We start from the raw sequence: 14624 nt of genomic DNA, 5'->3' as shown, positions 1-14624 counted from the left end.
TGAAGGACTATAAAAAGCGAAGGCTATGCTTTAATCCAAAGGGTGGGTTTCATTATAGACTCCACCCCACTACTGTGGAAAAGACACAAGTGAAGGAAAAACACAAGCTCTGCAGAAATCAAGCTGCTAACAATTAGCTTTATGTCAGATGCATCCATACAAAGAACAATACCCAGTGACAAACTGACCATAAAAAAAAGCTTTATTAACCCTTTTGCACCAGCAGTTCTTCAGGTATCCATTGCCAGCAATGGAGTTCAAGCCAAGTGATCCAATTTTCGGCCCCAAGAGGTTAGCACTTTACATTCACTTACAAAGCTGAGTGAGGTACATTTTCAGAAGTAAAAAGATTTGGTTGCAAGTCCCATAAAAAGATGGAGTGTTCCTTGGCCGTTTTAACAGATTACGAACTGGTATGGTCCTTGAGAACAGAATAATGCAGGCATTGGGAGCTCGAGGTGTCTCAGCTTCCAGGGTGACCACTAGAGCAAGACCCAGTAGTCCCTTCAGCATGATTCCTCCTCAACCTTTCTACCTCTTAGGAGCTGCAGTCACAGCTATCAGGTAGAAGATCTCATCTACCAGTTAGTTTGGTTTGGAAACCCAACTTGAGAGGGTTAAGAGATTCCCTGGACATAAGCTGTAAACTCAGGATGAGAGGAACAGAGAGACCTCAATACTCAGTTAAGCTAAAGATAGAAAAATAAAACTGCTTCAACCAGAGGATATAATACTGCCTACAAATCAGGATCTGAAGTTGAATGTAACCTGTATGCTTTTTTTTCTCCCCAAGTCTTCAACCAAAAAAAGCATTTATCTGGACACATACGTAGTTCAAAAGGCACAGGAAGTAAAAGCATTTCTGAATGACCTCATGTGAATTCAACATCAATATAACTGTAAAATAAATAAATATGTGCAAGATTAGAAAGATCACAATGTTCTCCTGCATGACATATCTTATTTTGTAAAAAAAATACACATACGTGCATACACACACACCTCATTGAGAATAAAAAACAGTACATACACCCTTTTATCAAATTCCTATACATAATTTTGTAGGCATTCAGTACATCATCATAAGAAACATTTAAATTACTACCTTAAAATGTAACCAAAGGGGTTTTTTTCCCTATACAACCCTACACTTATTTAGGTGTCTGCAATCCAGATAAGTACAGTACACACAACCTCTCCCCCCACCCCAAGAGAAACTCTGGTTTTCCAGTGGGGCAAATCTTCCTAAGTAACAATTTCTTTTCCCCTCATAAAATACTCTGACAACTGCATATTCTGTAAACCAGCCGGAACCTCCACGTGCATGTGACACTCTGGGATTATCAATAAAGAACAAGTGTTAACAGTGTTCAATTGGAAAAAAAAAAAAAACCCAACCCAAAATAAAAAGGTAGTGGCCAGTTTACACATAACTTGGCAGCAGTTTATAGATGAGATAAAATCAAGGTGCTTAAATTTACGTGACGGTCAACATTCCTCCCAAAAAAGGGAACACAAAGATAAAACAAACCTCTCTCAGATGCTGTTGGACTCTTAGTTAATCACTTACAGTGAATACAGTTCTATTGCAGTTTTCTTTTTCAAGTTTTGCTGGAAGAATTCAGCAAAGTATTTGGGACGCAGGAGCAAGGAAAGGGAGAAACTCAACATGAGCTACAAACTGATTCACAGCTAAGTTAACATTTAGAGTCTAGCTTTCTAAAACAAAGATTTTAGAGCATCTCATTTTCATGGCATAGGACATTAATTTTGTTACATGTGACACCTTATTCCAGTCTTCTGCCAAAACACAGGGGCCGAAACAATTATTTTCTTGTGTGTGGAAAACACTTGCAAATTTTAGCTCTTAATTCCTCGATGCCACTGGCTCCAGCAGGAGACCAATGGAAGGGAAGTTTTAGCTGTTGTAGGCAGGGTAACAAATTTGTACTTGTTAGCTGTAGAATACTTGCTTTCCTGTGAAAACAGTAAATATTACCTCAGTTTGAAGTTTAATACAGTACTTCTCCCTGAAACAACACTGTACAGCAGTCTGCCTCAGTGTCTCCAACCACCAGGCAGACAGGGTATCTTACACAGGCACATCAAGTGGGATTTACATTTTTTAAGAAAATCTTTCAGCTGCAACTGTCCTTAGCAAATCGCAAAGAGTGCAACCATAATCCAGTACTTCTAGTTTTCATATTTTCCTTGGAAAAAGACCCACAGTTATCTCACTCTGTCAAGACATGATTGCCCAATTTGTTTTCAAGTAACGGTTCTTAATAACGGTCATTCCAGATCCTGTAAATTTATTGTGCTTCCAGTGAACTGAGAGTTATCAGAACCTGCATCATCTTCAGTGGAATTGTGTGGTTCCTGTTAAAGCAAACAGACAGCATGAAGAGTTCGGTGCTTTCACCTCTAGATGCTTTTAAAGCTTATCAGCAAGATTACCTTGACACTTATCCAAGACCAGAGAAATGCTCTGAATGGTTTAGAGGAAACCCAAAGCTTTCCTACTTGGGGGACCCAGTCAAACAGTGCTGTTCCAGTTTTTGTTTGGAACACTTCAGATGAGCAGTACTAATGGACATAAATTTAAAATCACTGACTATTTGCTTTTCCCCTATCAACTCTCTACCGTGGCCAACGATCCTACTACTCTTCTTGTATTTCACAGTAAGGTGCTCCTCTCCAAACACAAAAGCTTTATTTTCTGTCCAGGAGAAGCACACTTGGTAAGAATAACTGCATTGCAGAGTTTATCAAAACTGAAGCCCCACATGGTCAAGTAGAAAATGTGGTTTAGGCACATGCTAATCATTCATTGCTGCTTGGTTCTCAGCTGCTCCTACTCACTAATATGCAGTTTACCAAAACAGCAGATAACAGAACATTTACGCAAGAAGCTATACGAAGCTTTCTGCGTTCAAACAACACTGACACTCACTAGTTAACAAGGGCAAGTAGTGAAACAAAAGACTGCAGAAGCAAGCAGGCTTTTTAATCTGCCATTCCTATATGGACACTGCTCTGAAATCTAGTCTCAAGATTTTATTTCCCTCTTCCCACCCTTCCTGTAGCCTGTTACATACCAATTCTGATCCTCTTTCTTGACCCACTTAATACCTGCAGTATGGGATCAGGAAAACAAGGATGGGGCACTTCAGTAATAAATGAGTAACATTTAGTTATTCATTACTCGGTAACAGAGGAAGAAAAACAACCACCTATGATGTGTCAAAGGTTGGTAACATACACAAGATAAACCTTGCAGTGCAGCTCTCTGCTTACTGCTTCTTGCAAGTGAAATTAAACCCCCCGTGGAAAACAAGGTATTTTCATTAGGCAGAACACCAGAGTGTTCACAGTAAACTCTCTTCCCTTTCAAGCTAGGCAATAAAACCCAACGGCTCTGACATGCTGTACCTGAAGTATGTGAACAGGTAAATCCACTGTAAGCTGAGAATGTGACGAGGAGGACTGCGAGCTCAGTTGAAAGGGCAAATCTCCCTCTCCTGGGGAATCATCCTGTGAATGCAGAAACATGATGCGATTGCAAGACCCCCACGCATCTCAGCACAATATGGCAAATTTCACTTAGCCTCACAATCTTAAAAAAATCTGATACAGCTACTGCACTGTACTAGTAAGGCTTAGATCCACAAAGATATGTGGAAAGCTAACTACCACTTAAAATATGAACCTAGCTCAGTGTACAACCCATTATCCTATCATAACCAAGTCGGAAAATTGGCTAGAACTGAAACGGAAGGAACAGTTCATCTTCCAAGAAACGTAACACTCAGAAATATGCGGCACGTTTCATCATGTTGTGTGAAGCTGATAATTAACATAAAAGTTACAAACATTTACACCCATCAGAAAAATAGATAAAGGAAGAACTCTGCCCATAGCTTCCTCCATATGTTGTTAAGATAAAGTGGAATGAACTTACCCTCTCTCTGGATACTATATAGATATACACCTGGCCAAAAACACACTACCTGCCATGCTCCACTAATTAGCCCACACGGATTACTAGGTATTTTTAGAAAAAAATCTTAAGCTTTATTTCAACAGTTTAGAAAAATAACAGTTCAGGCTGAAACTTCATTTTGCAGGAATCTTGTCATGTCAGTCTCATTTACCTTGTAAATGAGAGAGAGGCGGAGCAATGTAAGAATTTGGGGGGGTGTCAACAAAGATTGGAGGAAAAAGTCATACTCCCATGCATCCCCTAAGGTAATGCATGCTAGTAATCCTTTCCTTTTGGAAGAACAATTACCCCTGTTTTTGGGACAGGAATGTAGCACCTGTTTTGCTGCTCTCATAACTGCCTGTCCAAACTAGGAAAATCCTAAGCCCTTGAAGGATCACAACTCTCACACGCAAAACAAAAGTTTGCTAAAGCTCTTAGTTCCACCACAGTGTTTCCTACATCAAGTGTATCCAGCCTAAGAAGCCAAACAGGATGTTCCCTACAGTTACAGTGCCTGTAAGTTCCACGCTGGACTGAAGATGAGTACTAAACCAAATAAAACATCTTACCCATTTCCACAATGCATCTGTTTGGGCCCCCAACAGTTGTATGATTGAACCAGTTCTGTTTTCAGGCATTTCTACACCTCTCTAAAGCCAGTTTCATATAAACCTCCCAGGAAAGTGCTTCTTGTGGGCAAATGCCCTAATGGACATTCTACATACTGCAGATCTCAAAATCCCATCTAGGGGCAGTAGTACCTCAGTTCACAGATAGGCAGATTCTTCCACAAATGTGTCAGTTTGAGTAACAGAGAAGATGAGCGTGTTTTTCCTCCTCAGCACCTACCTGAAGAAGCTGAATTTGCACATACTGGGCTCCAGTGGCAGGGTCCCTTATTGTCAGCCCTCCATTTGGCAAAACTATGTTGCCACCCAGTCGACTGCCAGGAGTGGATGATGAAAAGTTGGTAGGGCTTACTTTACCACCCTTGCTTTTCCTCTGACCAGAGCCAGATGCCCCTAAAAGAAAGCAATTTTAATATTTAGATGGTCAGAAGCAATTTGCCAAAGTTTCCTGCTAGTATTTTTCAATTTTATGCAGTTATTTACATTACACACGGCAAATGCCTGGAACAGTGCAATATAATTAAACACCATCTGATAACTGCTAAAAGGCCAGACAGCAATCAGCTGATGAACTTCAACTGCTGACTGAGCATCTTTTTACAGGAATGCCATTAAAACCACATCACAAGCTGCTAAGCTTAGGGCTCACCTCTGTGGTAGCACACAAGTATCAGCATATTTGTGGAGTTATAGAATGGAATTAGGAAGTAGAATTGCATTTTCTATTTTTAATTTTGCAACTCATTTCCTGAGAAGTCATGTACATCATCTTTCCAAACTGTAAAAAGAGCATAGTGAAGCTCCTCTATTTCCAGAAAGATTTCAAGGACTGTTAGGTAGAACAGGCTACAGAAGTACAACTATCAAAACCTCAAGCATTTTTCAGTTTAAAACAAGACGAACCACCTGCTTGTATCACAAGCTGAAAACCAAAAACCTAATCAAAATAAATGTAAGGATACAATCCTGTCAGCTGTTTCAGGGGTTTTTTTCTTTTGTTTTGTTTTTTAAATCTAGAGTAAATAAAAGGCTTGGATAACTTCTTCTTAAACACTGAGCTTCCCTCTACAGTGTTTATTCAACCTAGTTAAACCAATTAGAAATACAAGACTCTTTAGACCACTTTGAGAAGCACATAGTAGCGTTAAGGCAACAGCTGGTGAAAAGTGGACTACTGGGAGTCTTGAGTAGGAACAGAAATAGTAATTTAATGAGACCATTTTAGGAGACATACAGGTTCAGTGCAATCATCTTTTTAAACTAATGTCCACAAGACATGTTTGATGATACATGCGCATGTTTGGTAACACAAGCACACTTAGAACTAGCTTCATAAAGCAGTTATCCTTCCATGTGATGATTCACCGAACCAGACAGAACTTATGCAGGTATGCCTTTTACAAATACAGAAACATGACAGTGCTCAATTCAGAACTAGTCTCTTAACTCAGCTTAAAAATTGTCACCTTGATTTTCAGAGGTCGAAGGTATTAAGAGACAGCAAGGAAGAACTAAACTATATATACATATATGAAGTTCCACCCCAGCCCCAAGGGTAGACACAACTCAAAAGCCTGAGCTCATGCAAGTCTAGTGAGCCATGGACCACATTTGATCCGACAAAGTAACAGTGTATAATTCACATCACGCAGCTTTGAGTCAAACTACAGTTTAAGAGAAAGAAGACTCATCTCAAATCATGACCTAAACCTCATCCTGCACAAGAACTCTCTACACGGCTAAAATCTAAGAGAGAGCTTTGAGTATTTCTAGATAACTAAGAAATAAATTCCTTAATGCTGCATACACACTGTTACTAAGTGAAACACAGAAGCAAAACAAATCCAGCTGATGTTTTCATTGTCTGTATTGAGTAAAAAAGAACCCACTAGCTAAGACCAAAAGCATAAATAACAGAAAGCAAAGTGACCTTAATTTTTTTTGTTTTAATAAGAAAATAAAAAGCAGATGAAGAGATGGAGAGATAGTGTCTTGTTAACAATCATGAAACATATGGTGCAGATTTCTTTGTAAACTTACTGTGATTTTCATATTCCACAGAATGTGATTATCCTGGGTAACAGATGGCACACCACATGCATAATTATTTTAACTAGCAATAAACCGTGTGTGATGTTTAAGAATGTACTCAGATACCTGCTCCCATTTTACTGCCAAAAACCCTGAATAATTTTATTTAGTAAATTTTACAAAATAAACAGCTTCTCACCTGTGCTGCTCCCATTCCCTTTTTGCTTTCTTTTCTTGGCTAGCTGAATGGCTCTGTAGTCTGTTCTCGCAGACCCACTGCTCTCCTAGTAAAAAAAAAAAAAAAAGCCAAGACATGCAAAGTTTTTTGAATGCAAGAACAAACCAAGACAATGAACATAGACCAATGAGTTCTCAGTTGCAGTTATCTTTTACACTGCAAACACTGAATTCTAGTTTACCATGCTCTTCTAATTAGTTTCAGTAAATTCCCCGTATGTACTTAATACGTGGAGTTAAACACAAAAAGAAGTTGGCTCCACATTTATAAGTGTTCAGATTTTAACAGGGTAAACATTTACTTTGTAATGTAAATAAACAGTTAAGTCTGCAGTAACATAGTAAAGCAGAAAGGGAAGAGTACTTAAAACAGGAATCAGGAGATGAAAATGTTTGTTACTCTCCCAGCCCAAATCTTTCCCTAGAACGAAATGCACAAGACATACCATGTATTCTTGGGTATTCCTATAAATTCCATTTCATCCTCAGACAGATGGCCGCTTGTTTTTTAATCCCTTATTTTGAAAGGTTCTCCCTTAACTCTCCCCACCAGAATTCCAGTATTTCTTAAGAGAACTTATCACCACACCGAATCTACTTCTGACAACACACTATTCAACATAACATTCTACATCCTTCATCAAAAAAAGCCAAAATCTGAGAAAGGTCTCTCTATAAGGTATAAGTAGCAACAGATATCCCCAAAGTCAGGGTGTCTTAGTCATCTAGGGGTAAAATGAATATAGTTACTGCATACCAAAAATGAGCTGCCAGTCACTGTGCCAAGATCCATTTCTTTCTGTGCGCTGTAGCTCCCTGGAGGGTTGGAGAAGACAAACTGCGTCACTACTTTGCTGCCCTCTTGTTGACCAACAACGTCTGAGCTAGGAAGCAAATTCCGTTCAACTTTAGTTGGTGTTAGTAACTCAGGCACATTGGTACTGCCGAGGCTACTAGAAGGAGTCAAAGTGGCTGTGTCGATAGCTAAATTATTGCTGGATGTCAAACCGTGCACATCTTGACTGGAATTCCTCACTGACAGAGATGCTAGCGAACCCAAGGCTTCTGCATTGACAGTCTGTACATCATCCAAATTTAAAGTGCTTTGCTGTAGAACTGTTGCACTGGTTCCCAGCAAGAGAGAACTGTCCAGGCTCTGCGGCATATCGCTGCTAGCCACCAGTATCAAGGGATCAACTGCCTGGCTTAAAGAATTGTTACTGACAGGCAGGTTTCCTCCGAGCGTTGAGCCCACCGAAGCAACGTCGATCGTGACAATTCCAGAGTTCACTAGCGCCATGTCTGTTGCAATTCCAGAATTGCTACTAGACACATTGGAGAACAGGGATACAAGGTCTATGTTGCTGAGATCACTCTGTCCTGGACTTGTGAGTTCACTGCTGGGCGTGAGAGAGCTGGTTGCTTCGAGCTGAGTTAGGAGATCTGGAAGAGAAGGGTTTGGTTGTAAGACAGACCGTTCATCAGACAATGGGGAGGAAAAATATGAATGATCAAAGGAGGAAGCTTAAAACTCTAGATTCTCAGCCTTCTAGAACACTTCCCAACTACCCTGAAAGCAGATGCAAGGAAAAGAAGCTTACTGAAATAAGTTCACTCCTTTACTGAGAAATTTCAGTTACAAGAGCATTTGCCAAAAGATAACACTAACGCAGTCCCGACTAAGTTACGTTGTAAAGGGTGGAAAAATGAGTGCAAAAAGAAGTGCTTTTAGTCCTTGCTCATATTTTACAGATAGCATGGAGAAGGACAAACTCTACTTCATTGAAAAAAGCTGCAATTTCTCACAGTTTCACACAGGTCAAGCTCAAGTTGCAATTTCTGACACTCAGTTACAGGTCCCACTGAAAATTTTAGGGGGGAAAAGCCACCTCCACTCTCAGTGAAGATTCTGCCATTCATATTGATGGGTCTCGGATTTCATCAGTAAATATACATTTTCCTTAATAAACCATTTAGTTTTTCCATGGCACCCTCCTATGGTTTGAGACAAATACTTTACCTGGGCTGAAGTTATGCTGTTTGACCATGTGCGTCTTCATACTGTGTTTGGAAGTGAACAATTTATTACAGCTCGATACAGGGCAACGAGTCTTTAATGAGTCCACATCCTGAAGATGTTTTTTGGAGTGAATATACAGACTACTTCGTGCTGAAAATTTTGCACAACAGCCTGCAAGAAGATATACAAGGCTTTGAAGTCTCATCTAATTTCAATTTGATGTTCATATTTAGTATCTTAACAAAACAAATCAGAGTAGCTCTGCAGAACTCTATTTGCTATTTTGCAGCACCTGTGCATACATTCAGAGGAATCAGAAGAAAGCCAAATATACACTTCCTCATTTTACATCAACGACATCTCAGTAGGTAGGACAGTTCAATAACTGGTTTCCGACAACAAGAAACTCTTACGTCATTCAGTGTAACACGCAACCTTTCCCTGCTATGGCATCTTAAATGCAAACTCTTCATGACAACTGCTGGCAAAACCATTAAAAGGAGAAACAATCACCAAGCAAAGCTGCTTTACTTTATGAATCAGAATATTCCAGATCAGATCCAAAATCTTTGTGATGGAGGTAGGGCTAAGAAACGCACAGAGCATCAGCGAGGCTCCCATACTACCATTCACATGGCCATCCCAGCAGCAAAGACTACCACAGTGCAACCACGGAACAGTCAAGATGACATGTCACAGCAGCAAAACGCGGCCTTGAAGGTGTTGGACGGGACCACTTTTCACTACTTCTGATGAATCAAGTGAAAAAGCTGAGCTGCAGAAACTGAGTATCAGAAGCAGGATTTTCCAGAATAAAGCAGTTCTGTTCATCATGAAGAACAAAATCAAGCTAGAGCACGAACCACTGTTTTCTCCACAATCCATAAACTTGAGAATGATTACTCATTCAGTTACACATCTTCTGTTGAGTTTTACCTCTTCCAACTCTGTTAGAAGACTCACTCTAAATTGCTCTGATCTTGTAATAAGCTTGCGTTTTGGGAAAAGGCACACAATCTTTAGGCAATATACGTACTGGTTACCAGTTAATACATACAAGAGTTGAACAATACCTTCTACTGGACACTCAAACGGTTTTGTACCAAGGTGAGTTATACTGTGGCCTTTCAAGTGTTCTGCTCTTGTGAAGGACTTCCCACAGCCTTCTACTGGGCACATAAATCTCCTGTCATCTTCATGTTTCCTACAAGGGAAGGAAATTGCCATTGGCATGATTAAATCCACTTAAGTACTGGAAGAAAAACAAAGAAACAAACATCAAGTGACTTAGGACAGTATAATCAGAAAAGGCTACCTTTTATGTCTCAGCAGCTTGGACATACTGGTGAAAGACCAGCCACAACCTTCAAAGTCGCAGATAAAAGGCCTTTCACCTTAAGCAAAGAAAGGTTACATTAATAATCTAATACAGAAATACACACCGCTACTAGAAAATCTCAAGGGCTGCTTGAATTGAATTAATTTAAAACACGAAGACTCAACCACCCTCTCCTGCAATTCACTGCAGAGTTCTGTGATGTCCCTTCCCCATCATACAATCTGAGTCGTCTTTAACTCAAGGCCATCACATCTTTCCCTATGGATCAGGGAGCATAGATAATTATCAATCCATCTCATATTAATCTGAGCCATCTTGAAGGTGCTTCAATAACCAATAGCATTATTCAAAACAAAAACACAGCTGAAATGTTTTTTTTCTGTTTTCATGATCTGTGATTATGTTAATTACAATACAATGAAGGATGTGAAGTTAGTTTCCATCACGTCTATGAACTTTCACTTAACAAAAGTGACACTTTAAAAAACAAAAAACAAAACCCACACTGTAAAGCCATGAAACCAGGAAAACAGAGGACAGTAGAGGGTACGCATAATTGTCTTTAAAACATTAAAAGGCTGGATTTCATCTTAGTCCTCGCAAGTCAGGACAGCTTGCTTGAGTTGAAATTTATCTTCTTGCTGTTCCAAACCTTGGTACATAAATTTCACATGTTCTGAGATTTTTTTAGCCATTTGGTTTGACCAACATTAGAATTTACACAATGTTTTGAATGTCTATGAACTTGGGAATAGAGCTGGGATAATTTTTCTGAACAGAGTTCACATACCAAAAGCCACAGCTTTGCATGTCCATAGCTACTTCACATTTGGCAAGCTGATTCAGCAGACTTCTACCCCCAGAAGGCCAAGAATCAAACGTTTTCACTGTTTTTCACTGACTGCAAATAACTCGTGTCACCCTTTCTCCCTTCATGACTTTCAGTTTTTCCAGCAAACTGAAGTCCACTCTCCACACATTATCTTCCGTGTACTTCCCCAGGTACAAGTCACCCTCATGAATACCTGTGTGACTCCTCATGTGGATTTTCAGTCGGCAGGCTTTGTCATACTGCTTGTTACAGCCAGGGAACGAACAGGAGAACTGCTCTTGCTCTCTGAAGTGGGCTCGATTATGGGAGAATAACGCACTCACTGTGATAAATGTTCTTTCACAGCCTGGGGAGAGAAGGGAAACAGCACATCAGCTTGATACGGACCCGAGTCAGGAAAACTGCATTCTTTTCTCCCTCCCAACTTTTAGTGGGGCACCTTCACGATCCTCTTTTTTCCAGAATATTACATCCCAGCACACGGAAAAACCAAACAGTGCAATCCTAAACTACAGTAATCCCAGGGATTACAATATTTAGCCAAGGAGAGCAATCCAAACACATACAGTCCGGTCTAAGGCACACCACTGAAGCCCTGTGCTGTGACTCAAGCGTTCACCACGCCAGCACAGCGCCACGCGTAAGCTGACCAGCGAAGGCGCAGCATCCTCCAGCTCCCTAACTTTCCCTGTTGATAACTGAGGTGGCTGGAGCGGGGCCTTCCTCAAGACTCTGGGGGCGATCCGAAGGGGAAGGAGGGGCAGCGGGGAGGAAAAGCGAGCTGAGCCGCAGCACAGACCGGGGGAAAGGATCCCGTCCTTACCCGGGCGAGCTCTTTTCTGGAAGGGGAGGGAACCAGGCCCCAGAGGCCCGGCGGCGGCTTACCGGGGAAGTCGCAGCGGTAGGGCCGCTCGGGCTCCAGGTGGCTGCGGCGGCGGTGGGCGGCGAGGCGGGCGGCGCTGGGGAAGCGCTGCCCGCACGCCTCGCACTTGTGCGCCGCCTCCTGCTCGTGGGCGCGGCTGTGGGCCCGCAGGTTGTAGACGGTGGTGAAGCGCTTGGCGCAGCCCGGCGCCGCGCAGGCGAAGGGCCGCAGCTTGTCGTGCGAGTGCAGGTGCCGCCGCAGCTTGTAGGCCGTGGCGAAGGACCAGGCGCAGCCCGGCACCGGGCAGCCGAAGGGCCGCGCCGCCGCCCCCGCCGCCCCCCGGCCGTCCTCCCCGCCGCCGCCGTGCGCCGAGAGGCGGTGCAGCCGCAGCTGCTGCTTGCGGGGGAAGGCCTCGCCGCAGCGCGGCTCCGGGCAGGGGAAGGCCGGCGGCGAGCGCGGCCGCGGCCCGCCCGGCGGCTCGGCGGGGCTGGCGGCGGGTGGCGGTGGCGGGGCGGGCGGCGGCGGCGCGGTGCCCGCGGCCTGCTCGGCGCCGGGCCCCAGCGTCAGGACGCCGTTCTCGATGCGCACCACCAGGCTCTGGTTGTTGATGGTGATGGTCCCCGAGAAGGAGCCGTCCTCCGTCCCGCCGCCGCCATCGCCATCGCCGCCGGCGGGGGGCAGCGGCGGCGGCGGGGGAGGAGGCGGCAGCGGCGCCGCCGAGCCGGGGGCCTCCTCCGGCGGCTCGGCGGGCGGCGGGCCGGGCTGGGCGCGCCCCGCTTCGCCGCCGCCGCCCGGGCCGGCCTCGGCCGCGCCGCGCACCACGTTGAAGACGAGCAGGAGCCCGTCGTTGTCGGGCGCGGGCCCCGCCGGCGGCGCGCAGGGGCTGGGCGCCGGGCTGGCGCCGGGCTCCGGCTTCTCCTCCACCAGCAGCACCGGGAAGCTCACGTAGAGGCCCGACGCGGCGGTGCTGGCGGCGGAGGAGGAGGAGGCGGCGGCGGCCGCCGGCTCCCAGTCGGGCGGCGGCGGCGGGCGGCGCGGGGCGGCGGGCGGCGCGGCAGGGCCGCCATGTTGGGCGCCGGGCCGGGCCCGGGCCGCCTCCGCGGCGGGCAGCCCCTGCGTTTCCATCTTGGGGGTCCCTGTAGCAGCGGCTGAAACCGGAGCCGCGGGGCGGGGCCGGCGCGGGCCAGCGAGGAAACCCGGAGCGCGGCGCCGCGGAGCGGGAGGCGCGGGAGGCGCCGGGGAAACCCGGAGCGCGGAGTCACGGACGGGGAGGAGCGGGGCCCGGGCGCCGGCGGGGCTCCTGCAGGCGGGCAGGGGCAGACCCGGGGCCGCTCGCTTCTGTCGGCTTCCCCGCGCCTGGGGGAAGGCTGCCCTGATGGCTAGCGAACAGTAGCGAGCTGCTGCACAGCAGCTTGTACCTTTAATTCCACTCGGTAGCTAAAGTGGTATAGTTGGAATTATTCCAGTGTTTGGGGATTATTCTAGTATCTATGTGTTCCTGCTAATAGCAAGGAAGAAGCCGTGCTAGAGCCATTGTGAGCTTGCAGCCACATTTGGAGAGTTGCAATAGCACAATATCCTGTGCACCTTCAGTGGAAATACAGAAACAGCATTATGAACCAGTCTTGAGCGATGCAGATCTGTTCCAAGCATGGCCGTGCCCATCCATCACCCGAGACAGGCAGACGCTCAGCAGAAGTGGACCTGAGTGAAGGAGGGTACTAGAGCGCTGCGGTGCTGTGCAGAGGAAACACGCTGCGAAGAAGGGAGGGAAAAAGGACAAACACTGACAAGAAAGATTGAGGGTAGAAAAGCAGCTCTCAAATGCTGATGTTGAAGTCAGTTGAACCCAGGCAAAAACCCCCTACAAATTCAGCTAATGCATAAAGCAGTTTTTTCATTCTTGGGCAACACTTTCTTTGGGAGAGTGTTTAGCTGCCTTCTGACTCTCCAATACTTAAGGAAAAGGGAAAATTATCCTGCATTTGCCGTGGAAATGACACGGGCCCCTTCCTGCTGCGGGACCGAGCGGTCCCAGCAGATGGTGCTGTCATGCTTCCATTGGGCAAATTGTCTCCCTTCTGCTGAGCAATTTTCCATCAAATCTCCAACAGCAAGGATGGGAGACTGCTGGCTAGGCACACTCAGCTCCAGGGAAGCTGGTACTTCTTGCCACAGAGCTGTAGGTACACCCAGAGCTCCACTGTGCACCTTCACAGCCATTTGTGCAGAGTCTGAAGTCCCTGGGTGCTTGAGCTCAGCCTCCTCTGAAATCCCCCTTACCCCACTACTGACTGTCACTGCGTGTGGGTCATTCCTGTTGTTAGCTGCCCCTAGCCATCCTGATCTCCCTATGGAGGTCTTTGCAGTACCTTGCTTCATGTTCCTAGGAAAAGAAAGGTCTGCTCAGGAGTTTATTGCTTAATACATAGATGCATCCCTAGTTGAAGGATGTCAAACCTGAAGGAGGAAAGAAAAAGAAAAGAAGAAAAAAAAAATCAAGCCACAAATCTCTTATGTTTGCCATAGCCTGGAGTGACTCAACAAGACCCTAAGTAGGAGAGCTAACAGCTCTCTCATGTCACAAGCTTTATACCTTTAAAACCCACTGTAGTTACAGACATATGAATGTCCTGCATGAATTATCCTTTGTCACCAAGCTCTTGCTTCTATCTGCAAGCAGGCACAA

The 14624-nt window shown here is 44.9% G+C and overlaps 1 protein-coding gene across 3 annotated transcripts; it reads right to left on the bottom strand.

Moving 5' to 3' along the window:
- Nucleotides 1–184: 184 nt before the first annotated feature.
- ZXDC (ZXD family zinc finger C) lies at nt 185–13075 on the bottom strand. 3 transcript variants are annotated; one of them, XR_012675026.1, is made up of 11 exons: nt 11959–13075; nt 11267–11419; nt 10218–10296; nt 9976–10106; nt 8903–9073; nt 7640–8325; nt 6845–6929; nt 4835–5007; nt 3433–3534; nt 2239–2379; nt 185–1977 (listed from the first exon to the last, which is right to left on the bottom strand). XR_012675026.1 is itself a non-coding variant. In XM_075158873.1 (10 exons), the coding sequence occupies exons 1-10, from the start codon at nt 13058–13060 to the stop codon at nt 2293–2295; spliced, it is 2769 nt and encodes a 922-aa protein (XP_075014974.1). In that variant the 5' UTR covers nt 13061–13075; the 3' UTR covers nt 185–2292. The 3 variants fall into 3 exon arrangements, 1 of the variants encoding a protein (XP_075014974.1); XR_012675027.1 differs by having other exon boundaries at nt 185–897; XM_075158873.1 differs by having other exon boundaries at nt 185–2379.
- Nucleotides 13076–14624: the final 1549 nt, after the last annotated feature.

This window comes from Calonectris borealis, chromosome 10, assembly GCF_964195595.1.
Source record: "Calonectris borealis chromosome 10, bCalBor7.hap1.2, whole genome shotgun sequence".
In the NCBI taxonomy this organism is placed as follows: domain Eukaryota; kingdom Metazoa; phylum Chordata; class Aves; order Procellariiformes; family Procellariidae; genus Calonectris; species Calonectris borealis.
This window is presented reverse-complemented; position numbering and strand designations above follow the sequence as displayed.